The sequence below is a fragment of the Boleophthalmus pectinirostris genome, unplaced genomic scaffold (assembly GCF_026225935.1).
Source record: "Boleophthalmus pectinirostris isolate CB_2022bp ecotype Guang Dong unplaced genomic scaffold, ASM2622593v1 HiC_scaffold_271, whole genome shotgun sequence".
Taxonomy (NCBI): domain Eukaryota; kingdom Metazoa; phylum Chordata; class Actinopteri; order Gobiiformes; family Gobiidae; genus Boleophthalmus; species Boleophthalmus pectinirostris.
Genome location: NW_026571264.1, coordinates 1 through 25,000, shown reverse-complemented (window position 1 = coordinate 25,000; position 25,000 = coordinate 1). Strand labels below are relative to the sequence as shown.

Here is a 25,000-nt window from a genome sequence, read left to right as displayed (position 1 = left end):
ATCAAATGCCTTAATGTATTCCTTTGATTTTAGAAAGAAGCTGCAAACTAAGTATAGCTATAACTGTATTTTAAAAAGTTCAGTACTGTAGAAGCCTTAAAAATGGGTATATAGGATTATGTTTTGAAAGCTATGGAGCTCTGGAATGAACTATGCATTCAGTTTTCTTTTCTTTTCTTTCATATTATTTTATTTAATTTTTCTCTTATTTATACAGTAAGTCGTAAGTCAAACGCAACTTGCTGTTCATATACTGCACACAGAAGTACTTCATCTTAAACCCTTTTGGTCATGATCCAAATGGGGTTGTAATCTATGTTTGTTGTACATCTGCAAAATAACAGAATAAACAACTACTACTGCTACTCTTAATACAATACAAATGAAAGCGTAACAGTACTGGAATACAGTACTCTCGGTTCATGTTTTCCACTAGTTCCCAGCACTGTATATAGGAATAGCAATAACTAAATATTTTGTTCTGCCATGTAGCTGACCTGGAACATAGGAGCTCCGCATCCGTCTCCAAGCAGTTATCATCAGGATCAAAAGCAGAAAAAATAGGAACCCCGTAACCTCAGACACTGAATGCACCATCATAGAACTAATTGTGAGTGGTCGCAGCAAATTCTCCATGGCTCCAACTAAAAATCAGGTATAAAAAGGATGATGTTGTTGAGATTATGCAATCCGCCACATACAGTTACATGGTATAAGGGCTTGTCAGCTCAACACAGTGACAAGTTTAGGGAGCTGAACTGGGTGTGCTTCAAATATTGTTCTCACCCAAAACAGGTCATCTTATTAATGGCAAAAAATATATAATGTCAAGTAATAAGGTAGCAGTGTTTTCAATTAAACCCCACAACATCAGAGTGCAAAGAGAGCACATTTGTGGTATTAAAATATAACTTTGGGTTCATATTTTCTATAATGCATAATTAACTCATTAACTTAAATTGAAAGCCGTTACCTTATCTTCTGGCAGGTTGTGCTTGGAGAGATCACTGTTGCTGCTGGAGTTGCAGATGAGCATTTGTCTTCCAAAATCATCACCCACTGTTTATAAATCCTTGGTTAAACCTTCACTTTGGTGGTTGCCTGGAAACTGCACCCTCTGGGGTTACAAGTACAGATCCATGGCATGGCACCAAGACAAGAGAAAGAGAAAACACAAAAATACAAAAAAAAAAAACAATTTACCACCGTCTAAAAGTGCTCGTCCAGTACATCTTTTCTTCAGGCTTACATCGTACTTTGCTTTGTTCAATAGAAAGAAAGCTCACCACCCAGGTCTTCCAAGCAGGCAGTCTTTTACAAGGAAAGTAATTAGCTGGGTCAGCCTGACCTGTGCAGAAAGGAATAGGGATTTGGGCACCGGGCACAAAAGCAAGTGTCTTTTTCTTTTATTGTCAAAAAACCCTACAATGATTACAGTATATGCACCATGATAAAATCGACTACATTTTGAAATGACCAACATGGTAAAAAAGTAATGAAATAAGACTATGCCAGAGTATTTATTAAAGCAATTCCTGGTTCTGCATCAGTGTTATTCAACAGAAGATTAATGACAGTACTTGTGTAGGCTTTGAGAAAAGATAACAAACTTTATTGTCCTAAAGGTGAAATTTGTCTTTACCTCACTGCCCGAAGATTAAAAATACAGTTACGCTCACACATAACACTACAGTCAAACAACACTCAGACCTCATCACAAGATATATGTGTCCATTATTAATGTCCATTGTCCATTTGTGCACTGCACAACCATAAAGTGTACAAGTTATTGCACCATTGAATATAAAGTGACTTAAGTGCACCTTTGTTATGTAGATTTGCTCAAGAGTGCAAGAGAAGTGGGCACAAATGAGAGTTTCTCTATCTGTTACTCTTAATTATGCGCTCGATGGTGCCTGTCTGATGGAACAATTTCATATTTGCCATGCAACAGGTGAGAGAGATTACCAGCACAGTGTTCAAAATAATCGCAATCAAATGTTAAAACAGTATCACAATCATTTTGCTCATTAAATCTTAAAAAGTAGTCATTGAGGACATTAGTGCATTCCTTATCATTGATAGTCACCAACTGAGTCTTGCCTGCTGCCATGTGGGTCATTTTCTTCATGGAGTCCCACATCATCGTCACGTGACTTAAAGCTCCCTCTAAAGTGACCTTGTGCTTTTCTCTTGCCTATTCAACCATTTTATTTCTTTTTTTCTGGGCTGCGGCCAATCACACCATGTTCCTATCTCTATATGTATGCCTCTTTTTGTTAATGTTTTAATCTCCTTGGTAGTGTAGGGCTTGTTATTTGGGAAGTGCTGCATAGTCTTCTTAGGGACAATTGTGTCAACACAAAACCTAATATAGTCTGTTATTGTCTCTGTGGCTTAAACTATGGAAAATACTCCAGTCTGTAGAAGAGAAGCAGCCCTTCAAAGTTTCTACACTGTCCTCATACCACTGCAGCACTGTTTTCTGTGGTATTGATGCCGTAAGCATTGTTCTATAAGTGGGCATAAGGTGGACAGTGGCATGGTCAGACTTTGTGAGGGGTGGGGGGGATTTGGCTCTGTAAGCATTTTATATGTTGGCATAGCATTATCAAGAACTTAATCCTTGCCGGGCTGCACTGTATGTATTGATAAAAAACATGAAGTAAATCCTCAAACAGCAATAATTAAGGTCTCCAAGAATAAATACAGGTGCTTCCAGTGTGCGCTGAAGTTGTTTGTGAACACATTTTGCAATACTACTTGCAGCCTTTGTTACATTCCTGCTGGGGGTACATATGCGGCACTGATGATGACATTATTAAATTCCCTCTGTAGGCATAGACAAGCTGAGTAATTCAAAATCAGGACTACAGGACATTTCCTAGACAGTCACTTGCTTGCACCAGTCATCACCAATATCTGCACAAAACCCTGGACAACACAAAAAAATGTACTAAAACCATGCAAAACTTTAGATCAGAAGATGTTCACACACACTTGACTGAAACTGCCATGAATGATTCTTTGTTTATTGCAATAATAGCATCTTTGAAACCAACTCATTTATTCCACTTCCATGTCGTTTTGAGTAGGATTTGACTGCTGATACTGTCCTCAAGCGACGGCTGTCTGGATGCCATTCTGCAAGACCCTGCCTCTAAATGAGAAGCCCTACACTTTTTACCAGATGCAGACTGTTGCGTAATGCGTAAAGTGGCTGGAGCAGACATGTTTATTCCTCTGCTGTAGCTTGCGTGTAGATTCCCTGTGACGTCTTGGTAGCTGGCATGTAATCAGATATGCGCTGCGTGTGCTAGAGAACTCCAGATCACTGTGCAGTGAGGACCAAGCAACATGAAGGAAGGCAATGGAGTTTCAGTGCAACTTAAAGTCCTGCTACTAGCCCATTGTCTTTTGCTTCTACTATGTTCTGCAGGCTTGGTCTACTTACTGCTACAAAACAGACAGATGAATGAAGACCTGACCAAACTGGACACGCAGGTGCAAGGACTGGCCCAGAAGGTTTGGACAGGGGTTGTAACCTTGGATCCAGAAGAGGCAGAAAAACTTAAAAAGGTCCAACGTATTAGGAGAAGCCACCATGGAGAACTACCACCCATCACCGATAAGGATGAGGAGATGTTGATGCTGGTCACCTACTCCTCTGTACCAGTAAGTCAGCTTTTTTGATCTTTTGTTTCTGTGGAATAACTACAAATGTATGCATTGTTTCATTTAGGAAATTTGTTTGGGTGGATAATTAGCATGGCTGTATTTTTTTTTTTTACTTTAATAGTGCTCATTGTGCCCTTCAACTGCTCTGATGTAATATTGATGATTTTATTAATAATTTAATATCAGTAATCAAGAAGTCTGTTTACTTCAGTAGTTTTGTAAATGGATTTACAATGTGAATCAAGCAGCTGCATGCTATATTTTATGGAAACATTTCACTTTTCCTGCTTGGGAAATAAACTGTGCAATGTAAAGAATTTACTTTTCTGACCCTGCTGAAGGAGCGCACATGAGAACAGCAGCTGAGAATGGCTGTTGTCTGCTCCATGGGAACCTTTCATTAGAGGCATAAACAGGAAGGATCCATCTATATTTTATCACCAGCACAAATAGTAAACAATGTGTATTGTGGTCAGATTTAATATAATTTAATATTTCTCTTTCAGTTTACCGTAGTATTTTATCAGCAGTGTAGTCAAAACCACAATGCCTTCTGGTTTTCTGTTTCAGATCAAAGCTTTCATTGAGCTTTGTAACAGCTCTAAAGGAATGTGCTTAACAGGTATTTTTCCATATACTCAGCACGCACACATTTACTCTTATAAATCTAAAATATTTTTGTTTTCATTGCTGTGTATATCAGGACCACCCGGACCACCAGGTAAATTCACACTTTAATACTTCTGTAAGAGAAGTTATATTTATAAACATTTCTTTCTTCTAGGTATTCCTGGTAGGGCAGGTTCCAGGGGACCCCAGGGTCCTGTTGGTCCAGAAGGGAGAAGAGGAAAACGGGGTAAGTGTGAAATCTGAAGCAGTATTGTTTTCTTGGGGCTTAGGGAGAGTCCCGGGAGACTGTTTATCTCACTGTACAGAGCAGATGAATTCAAAAGTGACAGACATGTCAGTTACAAACAGATGTTCATTGTTCAGTGATAGTTATGTAACATCTGCATCCCACTCTCTCTATCAGAGACTCAAATTACACCACTTCACACATAGGACATTTACAACTTGGCCCACAAATATGAAGAGTTCTTTTTAACATTTCTATAGTTTTTTATGATAAATGCCTTCACTCATAGTAGCCCAATAATAATGGAGTCCTGTAGCAGATGATCACTCTTGTGCTTGATAGACATTCAAATGTGATTCCATTCCAGAGTTGAGAAACATGTAGTATGTATCATAGACAGTTATAATTGATTTGGTGTTTTTTTTTTATTATTGTAATATTGCAGTGCATGAGCTCAGAGGGTTTTAAAGGAACTATATTTTTTAATATTAAATTCCATAAATCTGTGTTCCCAGCTAGACATTTTGAAATGAATTATAGCTTTTACTGAAAACAATTGTAAAGCTGATTTATTCTTAATTACAAAAACATGATGGCCAAATTGTTATTGCTATGTTGGTTCTCAAGACAATTATTCAATCAGAAAGCTGAATGAGCCTCACGACTCTCTCAGTGAGTGAATTCTGGAGGTTCTGAGCTCTCACATGAGGCATGACCTGACCATAAACTGACATAGAACTTGTATGTGTCCTCTGTATTCAAGGTAAGGGCATCCTAGGTTCAGTTGTGATTGTAGTACCTCTTTTAAAATGAAGAGTGCAGGCATAAAGTTGCTTTAAACGTGAACTTTGTAACTTTTAACGTTTCAGGTGGAGGATCCGCCACCTGCTTGTCTCTTGGTGATGGCTTTGCTTTGTCAGGAATGTTTCACAGTATGACATTAAATTGATATATCTTGCATTCTTTCAGTTACAGGTGTTTTTACTGATACAAAAATACCTACAAAAACATACATGTTTAATCTTACTGTGAGCAGAATTGCTTCATCAACAGTCTGACCTATAAGCTATAACTTGGCCCACTGGTGTCACCTGCTTGTCTCGATGAAGATACGTAAGTTTGCCATACCATACAACTGTCCAGGCAAAGCAGTGACATCTCCACGGGGACCAGCAAATGCCAGACCCTTCACAAGAAAAAATACAAAGTGCACCTTTAAGAAAATGAATATGTCGATAAGAAAGTGTTGCACTGTATAAAACTAATCATAACATGTTATTTGACTTTTGATTTCATAGGTCCTCCTGGTGAAAAAGGTGAACCTGGGCCTAAAGGGGACCCTGGGCCTCTCAGAGTCCTGAAAGGAGAAACTTTTGAGGACATTTTCATTGAAGGTAAGGATGCGCTGGATGTGCTGCTGTTTAAGAGTATACCAAGTATATGCCATTAAATACATTAAAAGTCAAAGGACATGTAAATACATTTTGTTTGTATTTGTTTCTAAGGTCCTTCTGGTCCACCTGGTCCACCTGGCCTACCTGGGCCTCCTGGTCCAGCCTGTTGTAAAACAACTATAAAATCTCACACTGGACAAACTTGTCAATCAAATAAGCTCTTGGGTAAAGGACTTTCTGCAGTTTGTCAGTTTGTCTATTAACATGCTCTACCCAACTATTTATCTCTTGTCATTATGCTGTAGAAAGGCATGCAGAAACTGGTGAGAGCTTTATTGTTAGTCCCACAGCAAGCTCAAACAGTTCCACAAGTAACCAGACTGGTAAGACGATTGATCAATTTAATATACCTTACACCTTACCTTATACCTTGCTTACTCATTATTCTGCTTAATATCAGACTTAGATCGTCCTTCAAACGACACCAATTACATCAAAACACAATCTCACAGTGATGGTAAGATATATAAATATATATATATATATATAGAGAGAGAGAGAGAGAGAGAGAGAGAGAGAGAGAGAGAAAGAGAGAGAGAGAGAGAGAGAGAGAGATAGAGAGATAGATATAGATAGATAGATATAGATAGATATAGATATATATAGATATACACACACACACACACACATATCATCCAGCTCGGGTTATCTCCCAGAGTTGAGCTAACCAGCTGCTTTTATATTTTTATATATATATATGTTTTGCAGAGGCTGTAACTACTGCCATAAATGATCAGAGAAATCTCTACAAAGAGACCACTACTGAGGGCTTTATTAATATCCTACCAGGTATGCAATCATATTCTGTATCCTTCCGTGTTAGTGTGTGTGCGTGCGAACGTGCGTGCATGCGTGTGTGTGCATGTGCTTGTGTGAGAATTTACCCAACTACCTCACATGTTTTTGTTGGATGAGAGAAGTGTTAAATTGACAGTGAGCTAAATCATCTCCACTCTTAGCTACAGTGCCAACTGAATCAGACAACACCAGCAGTGATAAAGAGGACATAACAGCACCAAAAAACATCTCAATAACAAGTAGGGTAAACTTTTAAAGAAGCATTGCGTGTGTACCTTTTAAGTAACCTTAATCTTTTTACACAGGGATTCCATCGACTGCTCCAACTCCTGGATTTGACCATGACTCAACAGTTTCTAGTAAGAAGCTGATGAAGTGCAATTTGATGCTACATTATTTTCTTCACTTCCTTAACAAGGGATCTTTGTCTTTCATTACTCAGATCAACCAAGGTTGCCACCAACATATTCATCTACTGTTACAAATCCTGAGAACATGAAATCAGGTAATAAACGAACAATTCTTCAGCTATTTACAGTCATTAAATGTGTTTAGATTTTTTTTTTACTGTCACCCCCTAATTTATTTATCTTCTTATTCTTATTTTTACAGTGCTTCCATCACTAAATCCAGTTCTAGCCTCTAAAAGTAAAAGTGTCACAGAAGAGATCCCAGGTAAGATGATATTAGTGTCCCAAATATTCCAGTATTATAAACTATAACATTATATTTTAATCATATTTTTCACAGAACATCCCACTTCATCAACAACTTATGAAAATCTTTTAAAGGTGATAAATTCTAACAAACTGTTAGACAAGAGCACTGAATCAGGTGATTATCACTGTTTAAATGCATTGTTTTGTTTTACATCATTAAAACTACACTCTTTAGCTACTTTAGTTGGTACACTATAAACTATATTAGATATACTTCAATAGTAGGTCATTGGGTAATCTATAATAGCCATCAAAGAAATACATATTCATTCAGATCTTTTAAAGTTAAACTGGTGTTGGGTATTTTAGCAAAACATTCCACCCACATTGCCTAGTATGAATATAGTGTGTTACGACATAAGTTATTTTTCTGTAAGCTGTATACTATGTAATATTGAGTAATATGCTTGTTACAGTCCCTCAATCACATTCTCCAACTCTTGAAGTGAACACTGTCTTACAAGTAACAGATGTGGAATTTTCAGATAAAAATAGATTATTTGGTGAGTTTTATTGTCACTATATGTGGTAGTTAACATATATTATATATTATGGTGTTATTATAACCAATTTCTTTTAAACCAGTCTCTATACCCACACTACTTCCTCAAGAGGATAAAGACAACAGTCAACCTTTGAATAAAGAAAACATCAAAAAGACACAAAACAAAATTTCACCAGGTATGACTTTGTATAATATACAATAGAGCCCGACCGATATGTATTTTGTTGTGGCCGATATGATACCGATTTAATGGGAGTTAGAGCTGCCGATAGCTGATATAATCGCCGATATATTTAGTGATGTAAAAATTCACTGTAAATCTTGAATTATTAAAAAAAAAAAAACTTAGGTTTGGCTCTGGTGGATTTTAAACTGGGTTTATTTAGGCAACATTTATTGTTATTCTGCCTCTTTACATGATATGTCATAGGACTAAAGCAGGTCTAAGGCAGGTCTAAAGCAGGACTAAACCAGAACTGAACCAGGACTGAAAAAGCACTAAAACAGGACTAAACCATAACTTAACCAGGACTGAGTGTCGGGACTCGGTCTCTATCTCTCTCCCTCTCTCGACCCCAAGATTTGTCCTGGTTTATTTATTTTATGCTGAATATATATATGCACGTTTTTTTACCCTATGCACACGCATATTTTTGAAAGTTTCGTTTTTAGTCGCTGCCGCTGTCAAACTATCACGAGTCTGCATGCAACGTGAAGAGAAAAAAAGTGAGAGACAGAGAAAACACGACTCCCAATCCCAATAAGGATCAGGCTCCAGTCGTTCGCTTGTAAGAGCCGCTTCGTTCGCGACCGACCCATCACTGCTAGCGAGTAAATAAACAGTCGCTATTAGCCTTTAGCCGTAAATGCATATGCGCCGCGGTAATTAATTATATGCGCAAATTTAATCATTCACACCTCTATTCACAGCTCATTTACATAATCAATGCAGGTCCAGTAACAAATATACGGCCAATATAGTCACTTTACAATAGACCAATAGAAAACAGCCTGTTTATGTGCGAGAGCTACAGCAGCTAACCCATAACAAATGACAAAAAACTAGCTTCAAAGTCGACATATTTCCAACACTCAGCGCTCACACAGGCTCCTCCTCACATCACAAGTCTGCACTAATAAATGTCTTTTTAATCCAGACTCAAACCGATTGTCCGTAAAAAGAATATAATCCCAGTGTTTGGATCTATATCTGCGGATGTAAACAAACGCACGTGACTGTGGGGGTGTGTTCAGGGACAGTATGGACACAGACACAGACATATGACTCCGCAGATAAATACTGACGCAGAGCCACATATTAGGACATTTATCTGTTTGTATATTGGATTAAATTAACATAATGTAGAGAGTCTAAGATTTATAACAACGTATAACATGCCCACGTGAAATATCGGCCCCTATCAGTAAGTATATCGGCCGATAGCCGATATGCTTCCATTTGCTCATATCTGTCGATAATATCGGCCAACCGATATATCGGTCGGGCTCTAATATACAATATGCTACCCTTTTAACTGCCTCTTACGTTTTCCACATTTCTACAGATTCGCCTTCAGTACATCCAACTTCAGAGACCAGTGATGAAGTTATGACAACGCAACCTGCAAAGCAAAACATGTTTCAACAATTTTGGGAGTCCCTCTCATTTAAAGAAAAAAGTCACACCAAAATTGTAAATGACCCCATCACTGCCAAGGCTACAGTGGCACCAGTGACATCTTCAACAGGTATTACAGTTTGTGTTGTACTTTTGACTTTTTTTACAAAACATTTATATAACCTTCCTTTTCTATAGTTTTTTCATATGGCCACAGCAATAAGAGGGATCATTTAACAAATGATTACCAAAGGATAAGCAAAACAGGTATACTTATTTTATTTGTTTTGTTGGATCAAGTAATGCAATATTATTTATGACATTTTTACTGCAGAATCCAGTCATGAACCAGCCATGGATACCACACATTTAAATCAGTCAAAACCTGCAATAAGAGTTGGTAAGAAAAATACTTTTGAGGGGCAACTTCAAAGATTTTCCATTTCCACTGTAATAGATTTTATTTCAGAATCAAAAAAAGAAGATAACACACAAGTAATGTTGAATGAAATGGAAAATGTTACAGAAGCTGCATATCAGATTTCGCCAAGTAAGTAATAATATTGAAAGAAATAGATGTCATTTTACTAAGAAATACATTTGAATTGTTTTCTCTCATTTTTACAGCCCCATCTTTATCCAAACAGATTAAATTTAATGTCAGTGAAAATCTAATAGATGCCTATATGAAAAGTGGTAAGAAAATACATACTCACATAGCATTATGTCTCCATGTTCATAGTTGTTTTCTGTTTGACCGATTGCCCGAAAACCTCTAATACAACTAGACTATAATGCCCTCCTGTTTCAATGTGTCCAATTTTAAAAAATTTCACGAGTGTAATAATGCGCAAGAGTTTTTCAGTGGTTATAATGTTATGCCAGATGTGTGAACTCTTACATGGAATCTAAAATTTCCCTAAAGACAAAATTATTTTTTTTCAGAGTCATTGTCATCGGTCAGGACAGGTAATAATGTATTGGTGTCCTTAAGTGCCCACTTCCTCACATTTTCTTTTCTATTGTATTTTAAGCATATTTTATTTTTCATGTAGAGTGCACTGTAAAAAACATCAAATGTACAGAGAAGGCCTCTGAAATGCAAACCACCTTTGGAGCTTGGATGCTGGATGCTTCTTTGAAAAATAACAGTCGATATTGGCTTGCAGAACACTTTTCAGGTGACTAAAGTCCATGAATATATGTTGGTGCTTTTCAAAAATATAAAAAAAAATCTCTTTTGTTAGGTCGGATATTGCTTGAGTACATAAACACGTCAGCACTACAAAATATAAGTGCTACAATTATAGATGTGCAGGGGTATTACCAGGGCTGTGGCCATGTGGTTTATAAAGGATATTTGTATTTCCACTTGGCTGGAACTAAGAAACTCATTAAGTAAGTATTTCACTTGGATCATAAATTTTTATTGCTTCTGTAACTAGAACACTCAATACTGTCTCTTTGCAGGTTCAACCTGAACACAAGAAGAATGGAGAGTCTCACAATGACAAACAGCCGATATAACAGCCTCAATTACCTCTTTCACAACTCAAAGACCTATTTTAAGTTTGCTGTGGATGAAAATGGACTGTGGGTCATTTTTGCTCAGGACTCAGATGACAAAATGATGGTTGCAAAAGTAAACCATGAGGCTTTTACAGTGACATCTCTCATTGATATAGCATATCCTACATCTAAAGCAGGCAATGCTTTTATTGCATGTGGGGTGGTTTATGTTAGCGATGAGAAAGACAGGAAGATTTCTTATGCATTTGACTTAGAAAAGAATAAATCTGTTGATGCTAATTTTGATGTAAGTGCATCTAATGGAATCATAGCCATGATGTCATACTATCCTAACATGAAACAATTAATTATGTGGGACAACCGCAGTGTTAAAGTGTGCAAAGTTAAATATAAAGTTACTTAAATATGTGAATATTTAAAGGAATTCTGTTGTTGATAATTTTGGGGTTTTGTTTTATTTTGCTGTAACATTAATTTAACACAAATATTTACCTTGTTTATAATAAATTGTCTTTTCCATACATTTTCTCTCCTGTAGTCCTCTTGGCATAGGTTACATTCTAGGAACATTTTGTACTTGGTTTGCTTGGGGGGAAACGTGTATACTTCATGCTCCCTGCTCTCAAATGAAACACTGACCATTACCTTCACAGTATTTAATTTGTAACTTGGAAAACTGAGTAATTATGTATATGGACTTAGAAATGTAACACTGGGGATGTTTACTCAGTAATCACAATATCACAGCAATTTTAGACTTTTTAGAAATCAAAAAATACACCCCCATTTTAATTCAAGAAAATAAATCAGGAAATATTTCCGTCAAATGTTCTTTGCAAATGAATTGTTTATAGAACTAATTTTATTATTTTTTATTGATATTATTTGGACAACAATCGTTAATAAATTATTAAATAATACAATAAACATTAAATATACATACGTATTTGTATTATACATGTAGACGCAAACGCATCACCGCTGTTGACGTGCCGGTGAAATAGTAGATGTTTAAAGAGCTGGATAGATGTGCCCTGTATTATAAACTACAGCCAAGCCGCCATGTTTACGCCATCCATTTACATATACTACACATGTTAGCTAACATGCTGTAACCTAGTGGGAAGGGCATGGATGAAGAGGGGTGCAAAAACTACAAAACAGCAAGCGTTGCAACACTGGGTGTCCAACCTAAGAATTTAAGGCCTCGAGAACGAGATCTTTCATTTTAGAAATATTTCTTATTGGTATAATGAATTTTACGTCTTAATCGGAGGTGTAAAACAAACACACCAGCGAAGGGGGAGTGACATAGCATATTTACGTTTCTGCAGGGGCTGTCAGGATACGATTGGTTTCACCGTGCTCTGTGAGTAATTTTTGATAATGACAGTGTGTCTGTTTATGCTCCTTCAAAATGGTATTTATGAAATCGTTTATGCACTTAACTTTCAGGAGTAGTTGCACAGTTAAGATATGAGATTAGCGTCAACGGCAGTGAAGAGTTAGCCTTACTGGTTTGGGCCTAATTTGAGTTCGCTAACACGATTTTTAACAGTGTCACTCATTTTAAATGTGTAGCACTCATTACAGTCATTATACTGGCACAGAGTTTAGTTACAACAGCCCTGTAGAAATACATTTGTAAGCCTGTGCTCTTAAATTTAGCAGAGAAAACTATTATAAAATGGCCTGTTTCTAACGCTAATGCTAACAGTGACGCCGACGTTACGAAATGTTTAGCAGCGGGTCTGTTGAAGCTTTACTTTCCACGCTATTAGCAACTGAACTAGATTTTCATCATTTGTTGTACCATATGTTGCTTTCTTTCAGGGGGTAGAATCTAAAGAGGAGTGATGTCTAGTACATGTACTTCGGCTGCTAGGTTGATTCTAAATACGACTCACAGAGGTAAGAAATAACACCCAGTGACATTGTGCTGTGTGCCGTAACTCGTAAAGTAGGTCTTGACCTGGATCCCAGATGTTTGTTTTGACAGTAATGAAATGTCTTTGCCTTGGAAACTAATAAAACAGATATTTAATTCTCAGTTGCAATATTTTGTAGATATGAATGCAGAGTTGGATAGAACTTGCATTTTGCATTATACAATTTAATTACTGACTGCCTAAAATTGACTAAAAGACCAACTGTACTTGTTGTTGCAGGATTGTTATGCTCCCGGATTCAGTTGTATTCTTTGAGCCGTCAGGGGTCTCGGGAAAGGCATCTACCCCCCTTACTGCATCTGAGGACCTTTTCAGAAACTGCAGTCTGTTTTGCCTCTAAAGATGGAACAACGAAGGATGGAGGGGGTGATGGAAAGGTAATTTTAGAGCTTCATAGATTATTACAGGATCAGGGAATTAATGTCCTTGGTTATACTAGTTTCAGCATCTCTTGACCTGTTTTAAACAGAAAAGTATCAGTGAGGGGAAGAGGCTGTCTGGCTCTGGAGGATCAGGCAAAGGGGGAAGTCAGCTTCGTTGCCCTAAATGTGGAGATCCATGTACACATGTAGAAACATTTGTATGTAAGTAATCCCACTATTTATTCAGGAAAATGTTATACAGTGTTCTAAAGATGATTTTGTTAACCTATATCAAACTCTTTATTGTAGCATCAACAAGATTTGTTAAATGTGAGAAAGTGCCATCATTTCTTCGTGGTACTATCTGAAACTGATTCCAAGAAGGGGCTCAGCAAAGAGCCAGAATCGGCAGCTGAAGCTGTGAAACTCGCCTTTGCACAAAAACCTCCTCCTCCACCAAAGAAGGTAACGACAAACACAAGAAAATCATAATTTTGAGCAACAGTTGCACAGAGGGTTATATGCTGTGTTTCTTTTCAGATTTACGCTTACCTTGACAAATATGTTGTTGGACAGTCCTATGCAAAGAAGGTTTTGGCAGTTGCAGTGTACAATCACTACAAACGCATCTACAACAACATCCCTGCTGGTAACAGACAGCAAGTGGAGGTGGAGAAGCAGCCCTCTTTAACACCACGAGGTTTGTTTGTAGTTTGTTCAGGGGAAATTTAACTATCTCTGCAGATTTTTGTAGGAAGACAAGTTGGATTAAAAACAAGATAAAGATTGACCTACTTTAGCCATCCATGCTGATGCAGCCATCATGCGGTTGTGGTTGCATTTTTCATACATAATATGCTGTATTATTTGGCATTTGTTCAATATATATATATATACATATATATTTATTTATTTATTTATTACTTCCCTCAACTGTCACTTTCTTGCAGCACTGCCTCAGTATTGATATAACAATAATAATATTGATTTGAGTAATTTCATCCTCTTCTTGTAGAGCTAGAGATGAGAAGACGAGAGGATGAATACAGATTCACAAGTAAGTGAATATTTTTGAGTTGTACAAATGCCAAAATGTACAGACACATCTGGCATGCAAACCTCTATTGATAACATGATGTAAAGCAGAAAATTGCTGTTAATTTAAGGTGTAAACATAATAACAATAATAGGAGAGTCCCACTGACCTATTTATGTCTGCTTTTTCTGTGGGCTGCACTGACCAGAGCTGGTTTATTATTAGCCTGTAACCAAAACTCATGGCCTTCAAATACATACCATATGCAATTATACCCCTGTAGCAGCGAATGATTTTAACTCCCAGTTCTGCATTTAATATTTCAGGGTGAAAGTTGATCTTCGCATACTGCTTGTTTTTGCAGAGTTACTGCAGATTGCAGGGATCAGTCCTCATGGAAATGCTCTGGGAGCAACAATGCAGCAGCAGGCGAGTCAGCAGGCTCCACAGGAGAAGAGAGGGGGGGAGGTCTTAGACTCCACGCATGCTGATATTAAACTTGAGAAGAGTAACATAATCCTTTTAGGTCCAACAGGATCTGGTAAGTATCAGTTTACAAATATATGTAGGTCAACATTATGTCAGCACTACAACAACCTGCCTTATTAAATCTATTACAGGAAAAACTTTGTTGGCACAGACACTGGCCAGATGCCTTGATGTCCCATTTGCAATTTGTGATTGCACAACACTAACTCAAGCGGGATATGTGGGAGAAGACATTGAGTCAGTTATTGCCAAGCTGCTACAAGATGCTAACTATTCAGTGGAAAAAGCTCAACAAGGTGAGCATGGATGCCTTCTACATACTGCTTCATAAGGGTGGTGATGTTGCAGTGATATGTCTTGTTTGAAGAAGGATGTAGAAGGCATCCGTAACATGTCAAGGTATCAGATTAAAGTCTGTAATTTAAAAAAAAAGCTTCATGTTGAGGAGTACCTTCAGTTAGCATCACAGCCCCAAGGAATGTTGGCGCCATCAGATGTAAACACAAAAGAACCTTTATTTGGAGATAATATTCGAAGACCAAATTGAACCTCTTTGAAGTGATACAGGAGTTTGCTAATTCAGAAGCTTAGCTCCACTATATGTTAAACCATATTGTTTTACTGTGTAACTTTCACATTGCACTCACTGTGTAACATTTTGTTGTCATAGTAACAATGTGTTCAAATAGAACTCTGCTATTTGACCGTATATTCTCAACATTTGTTCTTGCAGGCATTGTGTTTCTGGATGAGGTAGATAAGATTGGCAGTGTACCAGGAATACACCAGCTAAGAGATGTTGGAGGAGAAGGAGTCCAGCAGGTACGACTTGTTCTCTTTACTTTGTTTTTAAGTTTCTCTTATTTGCGCAATTTTCGTTTAGTAAATGTATATTTTTTTCTATCGCAGGGCTTGCTTAAATTGCTAGAAGGGACCATTGTTAATGTTCCAGAGAAAAACTCAAGAAAACTGAGAGGAGAGACTGTGCAGGTAGACACAACTAATATTCTCTTTGTTGCATCTGGTGCCTTCAATGGACTTGACAGAATCATCAGCAGAAGAAAAAATGAAAAGGTAATCTGAAGATGCACTATACGTAAAGAGGATTTTAGTTTGAACTCCATTTTTCACTTTATTGTATGATCTACAGTATTTGGGCTTTGGAACACCATCAAATCTGGGTAAAGGTCGGCGCGCTGCAGCCGCTGCAGACCTGGCGAACACGAGCGGTGAGACGGACACAGTGGCAGAGATCGAGGAGAAAGACAGGCTTCTGAAACATGTGGAGGCACGGGACCTTATTGAGTTTGGGATGATCCCAGAGTTTGTAGGCCGCCTGCCTGTGGTGGTGCCTCTGCACAGCCTGGATGAGCAGACACTAGTCCGTATACTCACTGAACCTCGCAATGCTGTGGTGCCACAGTACCAAGCTTTATTCAGTATGGATAAAGTATGTTGTGTTTTTGTTGGCTTCTCATCAGGTTAGATTTTGTATAATTTACATTTTTGCATTTGTTTTTTAGTGTGAACTGAATGTTACTCAAGATGCCTTGAGAGCCATTGCCAGGATGGCCCTTGAAAGGAAAACTGGGGCTCGTGGTCTGAGATCCATAATGGTATATATTTTTTATAGTTTTTATTATGATTTAAAAAATGACATTTCAACTTTCTTTTTTTGTTTTAATTATGTACAGGAGAAATTGCTACTTGAGCCCATGTTTGAGGTACCACACTCAGACATTATTGCCGTTGAACTAAACAAAGAAGTTGTTCATGGAAAATCTGACCCTCGATATATCAGGTCAGTGTCTGCCCTTGCTCAAAAAATTTTAAAATAATGTAAAATGTAACAAGCTGGTTAAATCTTATTTTTTCACCTAGAACTTTGTCTCACTTATAAATTGAGCTAAATTGATCAAATATCTTGCCTAGATATGACCTCTGTGGGGTTCAGAAACATTGTAATGTATGTAACTTGGTATTATTCACTTGTTTCAGGGCTCCAGCCAAAGAGCCCACAGAGGAGGAATATGACTCTGGCATTGAGGAGGACAATTGGCCTCGGCAAGCAGACGTAGCTAACAACTAAACCACACGCCAGTCATTTCACAAACTCCTGTCAGTGCCCTCAGAAATGTACAGGTTTCTATGGACTTTTGTCAAAGCCCCGGATTTTATTAAAGCCTTGTATTAATAAGCTGAGGAAGGTGTAGTTAAGTTAATGAAGGCTTCTGGTGATTTTTACTGATCAAATTAAAGTGTGTAACATCTTTGGTCCTGTGCATCACATATTAATTCACTAGATCTGTGCTCTCAGAAGGACCTTTGTAAAGTATTTCAATCTCTGGGGGTTGTTAACATTTTATCTATATAAAGATAATGCAATTTTATTCATAAAGTTTTGTAGCTAGTTTTTGTTTGATCTTTTTGTGGTGATCGGCTCTGACAGTGGGGGAAACAATGGACATTATGGGATCATGCTGTACACTTGAACTGGAAGATGTAAACGGTAGGTTAAATGTTACTTTTTCAACTAATGCCTTATAACAAAAGGGCATAATATTCCACAAACATCACAATGTTGATGTTTCTTAAGCACCATCATAGTAGTGGTGTTAGAACAGGTTGTAAATGTTGAGTTTCACTGCTTAAGCAGCATATTTAAGCAGTCCTTTTCTTAGGAAAGTTGGTTTCTCACATGTAAGACTGAACATTAAAGAGATGTTTAACCCGTTAACATGGTTATTTAACACCAATGCTTCCTCTTCTCACCCAGAGAATGTATTCCTGCCATCCAGCCCATCAGCCTTGGCTCAGGCATTTTTTTTCACAATCCAAGGTTATGTACTGTACAAGTTTAGTGTTTTCACTGAGTCGTTCTCATCCATGACTGAAATCTACATCATGTTCTGGTCTACGTTTGCATCAGTCTTGCATTTTATTAACAATTTCCCACAACTCAAAGGTCACCAGCAATGGAAACTCAGCTGACATTGCCACACACTTAGTGATCATAAATGGTACCCCAGTACCCACATCTGTAAACAAGCGTCTACCTAATTCTCTGAATAAAGGATAACATTGTACTCTGATGCTGTTTGTGATACAAAATAATATTAAACCTGATCTGTTCTCTAAGTTTCTTTTGTTAAAAGTATCATCAGGGTTATATATGTATTGTCACACAACTGTTTATTACTCTGGTTATTTTTCCTTGAAATTAAACAAAAAATCTGTCTGTGGAGATTTATTAAGGGCACTATATAAAGCACACACACTACTACTGGTGCTACATCCTCTTAGAACAGTGCAAACTAAAAACCTTTTTTAAAAACCTGAATTATCAGCACTAACAAATTATATTTGTGTTGGAGACACATTCAAATGACAATATTACATGATTAAAGAATTACTCCTCCCTCATGAATAAATCTTATGTGTACCTCAGTACTTAGGCTTAGAGGTGTCTGAGATATTATTGGTAAACAATGATGTCAAAGGCTTAGTGATGAGGAGATTTAACAGGTTAATCAGCTGCACAACTAGCAGCATAGACCACAGACAGGAACACCTAATATTTCAAAGGAGATTTGGATCCCACCAGCAGACCTTTGCCTCATGTTATAATGAATACGCTGGACGACATTCCATTTCAGACGGTACTGGGCCCACTGCAGGAGGGAGAACCACAAGTCACATCTCCAGAAATCTCCATCCCTGACTGTGTTCAAATACTACAAGAAACTCAGGTCAGGGTAAAATATATATAAAGTATAAAATATTTTTTATGTAAATGTATAGAATATCTGAGATTATGAAAAAAGTAGAAAATTGTTTAAATGGGGATAGAGTAACTGTAACCATAAACCATCTTTTTTAACACTTACATGATTGCTTTGCACTTGATTCACAGTTAGTTAAAACTAGTGAATGTGTATGTATAACCATACATTTTGGTCTGGAATTTTGGTTGCTGTTTCTCTCTCGGCCACAGTATGAATTCAGTCTAGAGAAGTGGACATTGAGTGGGCTTGAGCTGCCCAGAGTGCCCCCATCCTGCCCTCCGTACTGGCTGCTGTTCAATGGCTATCTGAACAGCCACAGACTGAGCCTGTGGGCCCTCAGCCCACGGCCCCGAAGCTGCAGCTTGAACTCTGCAGACTCCTGGCAGCGGCGCCGCAACATCAGCTTCCTCCTGTGTGACTCTGATGAGGACAGCTACTACAACAGTGAGGTTCACTATGAAGAGTCCCCAGGTCAAATGATGGAGCGGCCCCAAAGTGCAACCCCTCAAGTCAAAGAGCTGTGTGGGGGGTCTACCAGACCCTGTTCTCCACTGGGGCTCAAGGTCCAAAGAAACTGCCTGCCCTCCTTTCACAAGTGCAGACCATCTTCAGCAGAGCGTAGGCCACAGCAGGCCAGTCCACTGTCTCAAAAGAACTCCAAGAAGCGCCGCAAGTCTCTGGGGAGTGGGAAGTACCCCCAAAATCCAGCCCCAGTTGGTGAGAGAAGACATCAGCAACAACGCCCTTCCTCTGCAGGGCCTATGGTCAAACACCACAGACAAAAGGTTGGACACCATACTTTGAAAATGCTCTGTGCTTGTTTTTAATGTGCTTATTTTCTGTCAGCAGGATCTGAACCCTGATCTCCACAGTGGGGCCTTTCTGGATACTGCAGCAGAACTCCTGTCAGCTCTCAGCCAGGAGGAACAAGAGCTGCTCCAAATCATCACTCAGAGAGGTTACACTTTACGGAGAGCTGTCATGGCCCTGCACAGGACAGGCTACAGAAGCCCAGAAAAGGTACAAAACAATGGAGGAAAATGCTTAAAAAACAAATACACCATTGTATATTCAACAGATTCTGAAGTATTTGGGTACCAGTGAGCGGCTGTGTCAGCTTGGTTATGATGAGGGACAAGTGGAGGAAGCCTTGGAGATGTTTCAGAACTGTGAAAATAAGGTAGGACCATAGACTGTAAAGAGGACTTTAAAGAAAACAAATGTGTTTTGTATCTATATCAGATTTCTTACACTGCTTACCCATTTCAGGCTGCTGAATTCCTGCAGCTGCTGACACAGTTTAAAGAAATGGGATTTCAACAGAGAGCTATCAAAGAAGTACTGCTGGTTCATGAAAACCACCGCGAGAAGGCTCTGGAAGATCTCATGACACATATGGGCTAAATTAAATTGACTATGGTGCCCCTTATCTGGCAGGCCTCTTTTTCCTAAAATGTTTGATTGAAATTAGCTCAAATTCAAATGAAATTCTTGTTGTTGTTAGAGAAATTGTTGGAATCTCTGTGAATCTGAGGCTCTGTAGTTTTGGATCCAGTTTTTAGTGATAAGAAGCTATGCAGAGGAAAATCATGGTTCAGATTCCACCTAGATCATTTTTGGTAAGGATAGGTTTAGCTGCTGTATATATGAATCATCCAATAGACAGTACATTTATTTCTTGGGTTTTGGCAATTCCAATGTCAAAGCTGAAGTATATCTTACCAAAAAATTTATTGTGGATTTTTGGGTAGGTTAAAATAAAAAGTCCAGGCAAATTTCCTATAAGTTTTGTGTGAATCTTTTATTTGTGGGTTTGGAGTATAAACTATTGTGATTCTTACAAGAATTTTACTGAAAATAAGACAGCTTTCCCTTTTACATGTCTATGAGCTTGATAGTTCTCCTTTATCAGATGGACAAAAAAATAAGGGCTGGGCCTTCTATAAGATAAGTCTTTATAAAAAGTTTATTTACAAGCTGGATAAAAATGCACTCAAAAATATTTAAATTCAAGAGCAAATGTAGCGGCTGTGCCAGCTGGAGAAATATAGTGCACTGACTTAAAGCTCTAGTACAAAAGTAGAGCTAGATATGTAGATTATGGACTAAGGGGATTTAAAAAAAAAAAAAGTGAAAAGGAAACATTGCATACATCACACCAAGAGCACAAACTACCCAAGAAACAGACATCCTTCAAATAAAATCTATAAAGACACAATTCGAGTCTCAGTAATCACAATTGAAATATTTACATTTTTTTGAGGAGGTTTACATTAAAGTTCCCTGCTGTGCACAATTATAAAATACATATGAATCAGAGCCTCTGATGCTGCGCAGTCCCACATCACTGGTGACTCACCGTGGAGTTTAGTACTTGTGGGTTCACATTCGATTTAGAAGCCTTCGTGAGGTCTCTCTGTAAAGAACAAACTAAAGTTAGTGATGACTCAACATACATCCATGTATAATGAATAAATAGGGTTATTTGATGTGTAGGTGGCCTGGAAATTAGGATGTAATACAATATGTAAAGATGCAATTTACATTAAAGAAGAAGAAATGCCAGAGAGTCTCATTCATGTTTAAGAAAGGTCAACCTCATTTTGCTGCAGCCACCAATGAAGATTAGATATTTTAATCACCGCAAAAATTTAGGATTCACCAAGACACTTTGAATGAGACGTGACTGAATATATTGAGAGCCACATTTACCGCAAATTCCACATAGGAGCCCGCAATAGGGTTTAAGGTGAAGGTGTGATCTTTAGTATCCTGAGACCTTAGTGTGGCACTCGGAGTGTTTCTCTGCAGATGGGAGATGTTCTCCTTATTTCGCTCTAATATGCGTGGAGTCTTCATTTGTCCAGGCGTTCGCAAACCAAGGCTCTGTAACAAACAGTATTTACAATGTGACAGTGAATGGTGATGCATCGAGGAGTAGGACATATAAAGGTGAAGTCTTTATAGACATTTGCCAGGGGTTATGTGCACACCTTGCTAGCTGATAAGGGTGGTTTCTGGATAGATGACTGGCACAGGGTTCCACCAAGGAAGCTGGTTGGAGTGGATAATGTGGAGGCACTGTTCATCTAACAAAGATGCATTTAGTCAAACAAATCACTTGCAGCTGAAATGAGAACTTACTGTTCAAGGTCTTACTTTTCTCATTTTGCCAGGTGTGGGTGTTCCAGCAATGCGCCTTTTAGATGGTGTCCTGATAGAAGTTCCAAACATCATGTCCTCTTGAATCTGTTTGGTTTTCTTGAGTTGCTGTATTATAGTACACAAAATTACTTTGCTAAACTTGTACACATTAAAGCATTGATGGGGGGCGGGGGGGCACATACCCTTTCCAGTTTCTCCCTCTCCTTCTCATTATGGTGGTTCTCCCACTGCTGCTGAACATAGTCAAGAAACTTCTGCCCATTCACAAGGAACTCCCTACCATTCTCCTGCTCCCAACTATCTATTTGGGTTTTCAGGACTTTCTCCAACTGAAAGAGGGAAATACAAAATCTTAGACATTTACTCCCAACTTAAAAAACAAAACAAAAAAAACACACCTTAGGTATACTTTTCTGCAAGTCTGTTCTCTGCTTCTCTTCTTTAAGAAGATTTCCACCCCTGTTGTTGAATCTGGCAGGATCATTGGCTTTTTTCTGTATAGAAAAGACAATCAGTTTGCAGGACTCAATACAAGATCAAATGCAAGTTTAAATACTTACATCAAGTTCCAAATATAATGTCCAGTTGGACTGCCACTTAGTGACTCCATCAAACAGTTCTTTATGGTCCTCATAACACTTTTTTAATTTGCTGATCTCAGCCTCATGCAAGTCAAGTAGCTCCTCAGTAAAATCATCTTTCAAAAAAAAAAAAAAAAGGTATTTTAGCACAAGAATTAAGAATACAATTTACAAAGAAAAAAGGGAAATACCATCTTGATATGCTGAAAAGGCTTGACACTGCTCTTGACTATAGAAGCATTTTTCCCACAAAAGTGCAATCTCTGCCCTGATCGCTTCAATCACACTTTTTATGCTTTGAATTTTCAACACCTCTAGTCGCTGGAGCTCTATCCGCAGCTGAAAGTAAAAAGAAAAAGTATACATTTAGTACAGCAAAAACTAATGAAAATATATTTTAAAAATTTGGTCCTTACTGCCTCTACGTTTTTCTTTTTTGTCTTAAGCATGTGTTCAGACAGAGGGTCTCGCTCCTCTTGGGGGACTTTAAGTCGTTCCCAGAGTTCTTGTATTTTTGTGCGGTAAGAAATGCAGCGCATCTCAATTTCAGCCTTACTCTCTTTGAGCTGAAAGAGTACAATATATTTTTTCATTAATTTAAAGTTCTATATATGTAAAATGTGAACTGCAAATTGAGAAAAAAGTGATACCTGACTAAGAAGAATTTTAAGCGCAGAAATATTTTCAGTGGACAGAAAAAATGACTCTTCATCCTCACACATTACATCCATCTCAAAACTTGTCTCAGGTTGGCGTTCCAGGTCTTCCATGCACTGAGCAATCTCCTCCTTCAAACTGATAAACTCTTCATGACGTTTCTCCTAAAAAATTCACATGTAAATGTTATAAAACAAAAACAAAGTCCAAAACTATGATAATGTAAAAGAAAAAAAAAGTGAAACCTTTTCCTTGGTCAGATCGTCCAAGTAGGCACGATAAGTCTCCAGCTGCTTCAGTGAAGGGACAGAGTCCTTGTCAATGGAAAAAGGTGTGGTGCTCATAATGTCACAAAGCTCACAATCTTTGGCAATAAAGTTTTTAAATTCATCCATCCGTTGCTTTTTGTGGTTTCTGAGGCCCTCTAGTTGTAAGCGACTATTTTTCTCCCTCTGTAAAATGGTGCAGCCGCTTTCCTCCTTTTATAAAACAAACAAAAAAAAAAACAAAAAACACAATGGGTACAGTAATCTGTGCTACTGCCCTATGAATTTTATACATGCAAGATGATCAGTACCTCAAATGGGGGCAACTGAAGTTCACTGCACAATATATTCATTTCTTTGCGACAGTCCTCAATGGTTTTAACAAGTCTCTTCCTGAGATCTTCCTCTTCTGTGATCATCATATCTAGTAAACCCTGTAAGGGATAGACATTAATATACACTTCAGTACTCACAAAACCAAACCGTAGAAGAAAACGTATCCCACTTTAATGTAATTGTGGACTTCATTTGTTCTTTGAAGTCGCTGCTCCTCATGGATTCCGATTTCCTCCCAAATATCCTGCAATTTTACCAGAGCCCTGTTGAAGTAAGCAACGGACTCTGCGGCGTGGACCTCACTGAAAATAAATAAGACCATAAGTGAATACAGTGTTCCCATTTCATGTCCAACGATTTCCTACTTTACGATCTTTCTTAAGCATATCAGTATTACCGATATTATCCTGATGAAACTACAAAATCTACAATGGACAGTTCTTACTCATGTTAACAGTCCAACGTGACTAACATTTCCATTAGACGATGCTTTGGCGATTGAATTTGAACAGAAGTAAATGATAAATTATGCTAATTACATAAACAAAATAACAAAGGGAGACTTCACGATATATTCTGTAAACTGACTTAATCATCATTCATAAAACTTCTCTGATCATTGGCGTCCGCAAACTAAATGAGCTAACTTAAGATAAAGCTAACAACTAATAGCACGCATTTGGCATAAATACACAGATTTTTACTAACCTCACTCTCATTTTGTGTCCACGGGCAGCACAAATGACTACCAATGTCTCTTCTTCACCGATTAAAAACGGGGTTTAAATTTCCTAAATGATCCAAGAATGGCCGCGATGTTTCTGCCCGTAACGCTAACGTTCACGTCTGTGGAGTCTCGACGTTTGAAATTTGGACCGAAACAACACCGCGCCTCTGATTGGCTGGTGAGACACTGACGTAAGCGCGTAGGGTCCCAAAGGCGGGGCGATACAATGACGCAAACCTGAGGCAAACTGATCTAAATAAAGTATGCATTATTTTACTTTACAGGTTTAGTTTTCCTGCAGAATAATGCATCGGTGTATTTTCTGTGTTTTAGACCGAAAGAGTACAGCAGACAAGAAGTAAGTAGGCTACACATTAATGTTGCCTAGAAGTTATTTTGTGAAATTTCCCCTTGTAGGGTAGTGGGCGTTCAAAACAATTGGTTTAGAAACACAGAACTATATATCCATGTTTAGGAAATATAAAGTCA

General features: G+C 38.0%; 4 protein-coding genes across 5 annotated transcripts; 3 read left to right on the top strand and 1 right to left on the bottom strand.

The window, feature by feature from the left end:
• The first annotated feature begins 23 nt into the window (after positions 1 to 23).
• LOC110169458 (gliomedin-like) lies at positions 24 to 11,679 on the top strand. The gene is made up of 25 exons (XM_055159763.1): positions 24 to 3,675; positions 4,249 to 4,300; positions 4,382 to 4,399; positions 4,463 to 4,534; positions 5,833 to 5,928; positions 6,040 to 6,153; positions 6,234 to 6,311; positions 6,389 to 6,445; positions 6,697 to 6,777; positions 6,948 to 7,025; positions 7,092 to 7,145; positions 7,229 to 7,291; positions 7,399 to 7,461; positions 7,537 to 7,620; positions 7,922 to 8,008; positions 8,091 to 8,186; positions 9,576 to 9,758; positions 9,827 to 9,895; positions 9,963 to 10,028; positions 10,098 to 10,178; positions 10,256 to 10,324; positions 10,574 to 10,597; positions 10,684 to 10,809; positions 10,876 to 11,026; positions 11,099 to 11,679. Exons 1-25 carry the CDS (start codon positions 3,358 to 3,360, stop codon positions 11,559 to 11,561), a joined length of 2,643 nt encoding a protein of 880 aa, XP_055015738.1. The 5' UTR covers positions 24 to 3,357; the 3' UTR covers positions 11,562 to 11,679.
• A 578-nt stretch (positions 11,680 to 12,257) lies between these two features.
• clpxb (caseinolytic mitochondrial matrix peptidase chaperone subunit Xb) lies at positions 12,258 to 18,132 on the top strand. The gene is given in 16 exon segments (XM_020934866.2): positions 12,258 to 12,527; positions 12,992 to 13,069; positions 13,327 to 13,484; positions 13,577 to 13,691; positions 13,779 to 13,804; positions 13,806 to 13,934; positions 14,010 to 14,169; positions 14,485 to 14,526; positions 14,870 to 15,046; positions 15,126 to 15,290; positions 15,728 to 15,816; positions 15,904 to 16,068; positions 16,145 to 16,444; positions 16,518 to 16,610; positions 16,689 to 16,795; positions 16,993 to 18,132. Coding segments are annotated over 15 exon segments (1,872 nt in total). The 5' UTR covers positions 12,258 to 12,527; positions 12,992 to 13,014; the 3' UTR covers positions 17,084 to 18,132.
• Positions 18,133 to 18,277: 145 nt separating this feature from the next.
• On the top strand, positions 18,278 to 20,575 carry LOC110169459 (ubiquitin-associated protein 1-like). The gene is made up of 5 exons (XM_020935000.2): positions 18,278 to 18,743; positions 18,989 to 19,564; positions 19,629 to 19,799; positions 19,858 to 19,959; positions 20,049 to 20,575. The coding sequence occupies exons 1-5, from the start codon at positions 18,621 to 18,623 to the stop codon at positions 20,181 to 20,183; spliced, it is 1,107 nt and encodes a 368-aa protein (XP_020790659.1). The 5' UTR covers positions 18,278 to 18,620; the 3' UTR covers positions 20,184 to 20,575.
• Positions 20,576 to 20,727: 152 nt separating this feature from the next.
• On the bottom strand, positions 20,728 to 24,654 carry LOC110169571 (protein regulator of cytokinesis 1b). Of its 2 annotated transcripts, none has more exons than XM_020935117.2 (14): positions 24,493 to 24,654; positions 23,954 to 24,086; positions 23,760 to 23,882; positions 23,428 to 23,661; positions 23,176 to 23,346; positions 22,942 to 23,091; positions 22,717 to 22,864; positions 22,505 to 22,641; positions 22,343 to 22,438; positions 22,127 to 22,273; positions 21,939 to 22,049; positions 21,773 to 21,868; positions 21,492 to 21,665; positions 20,728 to 21,195 (listed from the first exon to the last, which is right to left on the bottom strand). In XM_020935117.2, exons 1-14 carry the CDS (start codon positions 24,501 to 24,503, stop codon positions 21,124 to 21,126), a joined length of 1,803 nt encoding a protein of 600 aa, XP_020790776.1. In that variant the 5' UTR covers positions 24,504 to 24,654; the 3' UTR covers positions 20,728 to 21,123. The 2 variants fall into 2 exon arrangements, with proteins under 2 accessions (XP_020790776.1, XP_020790777.1); XM_020935118.2 differs by having other exon boundaries at positions 21,559 to 21,665.
• Between the last annotated feature and the right edge of the window lie 346 nt (positions 24,655 to 25,000).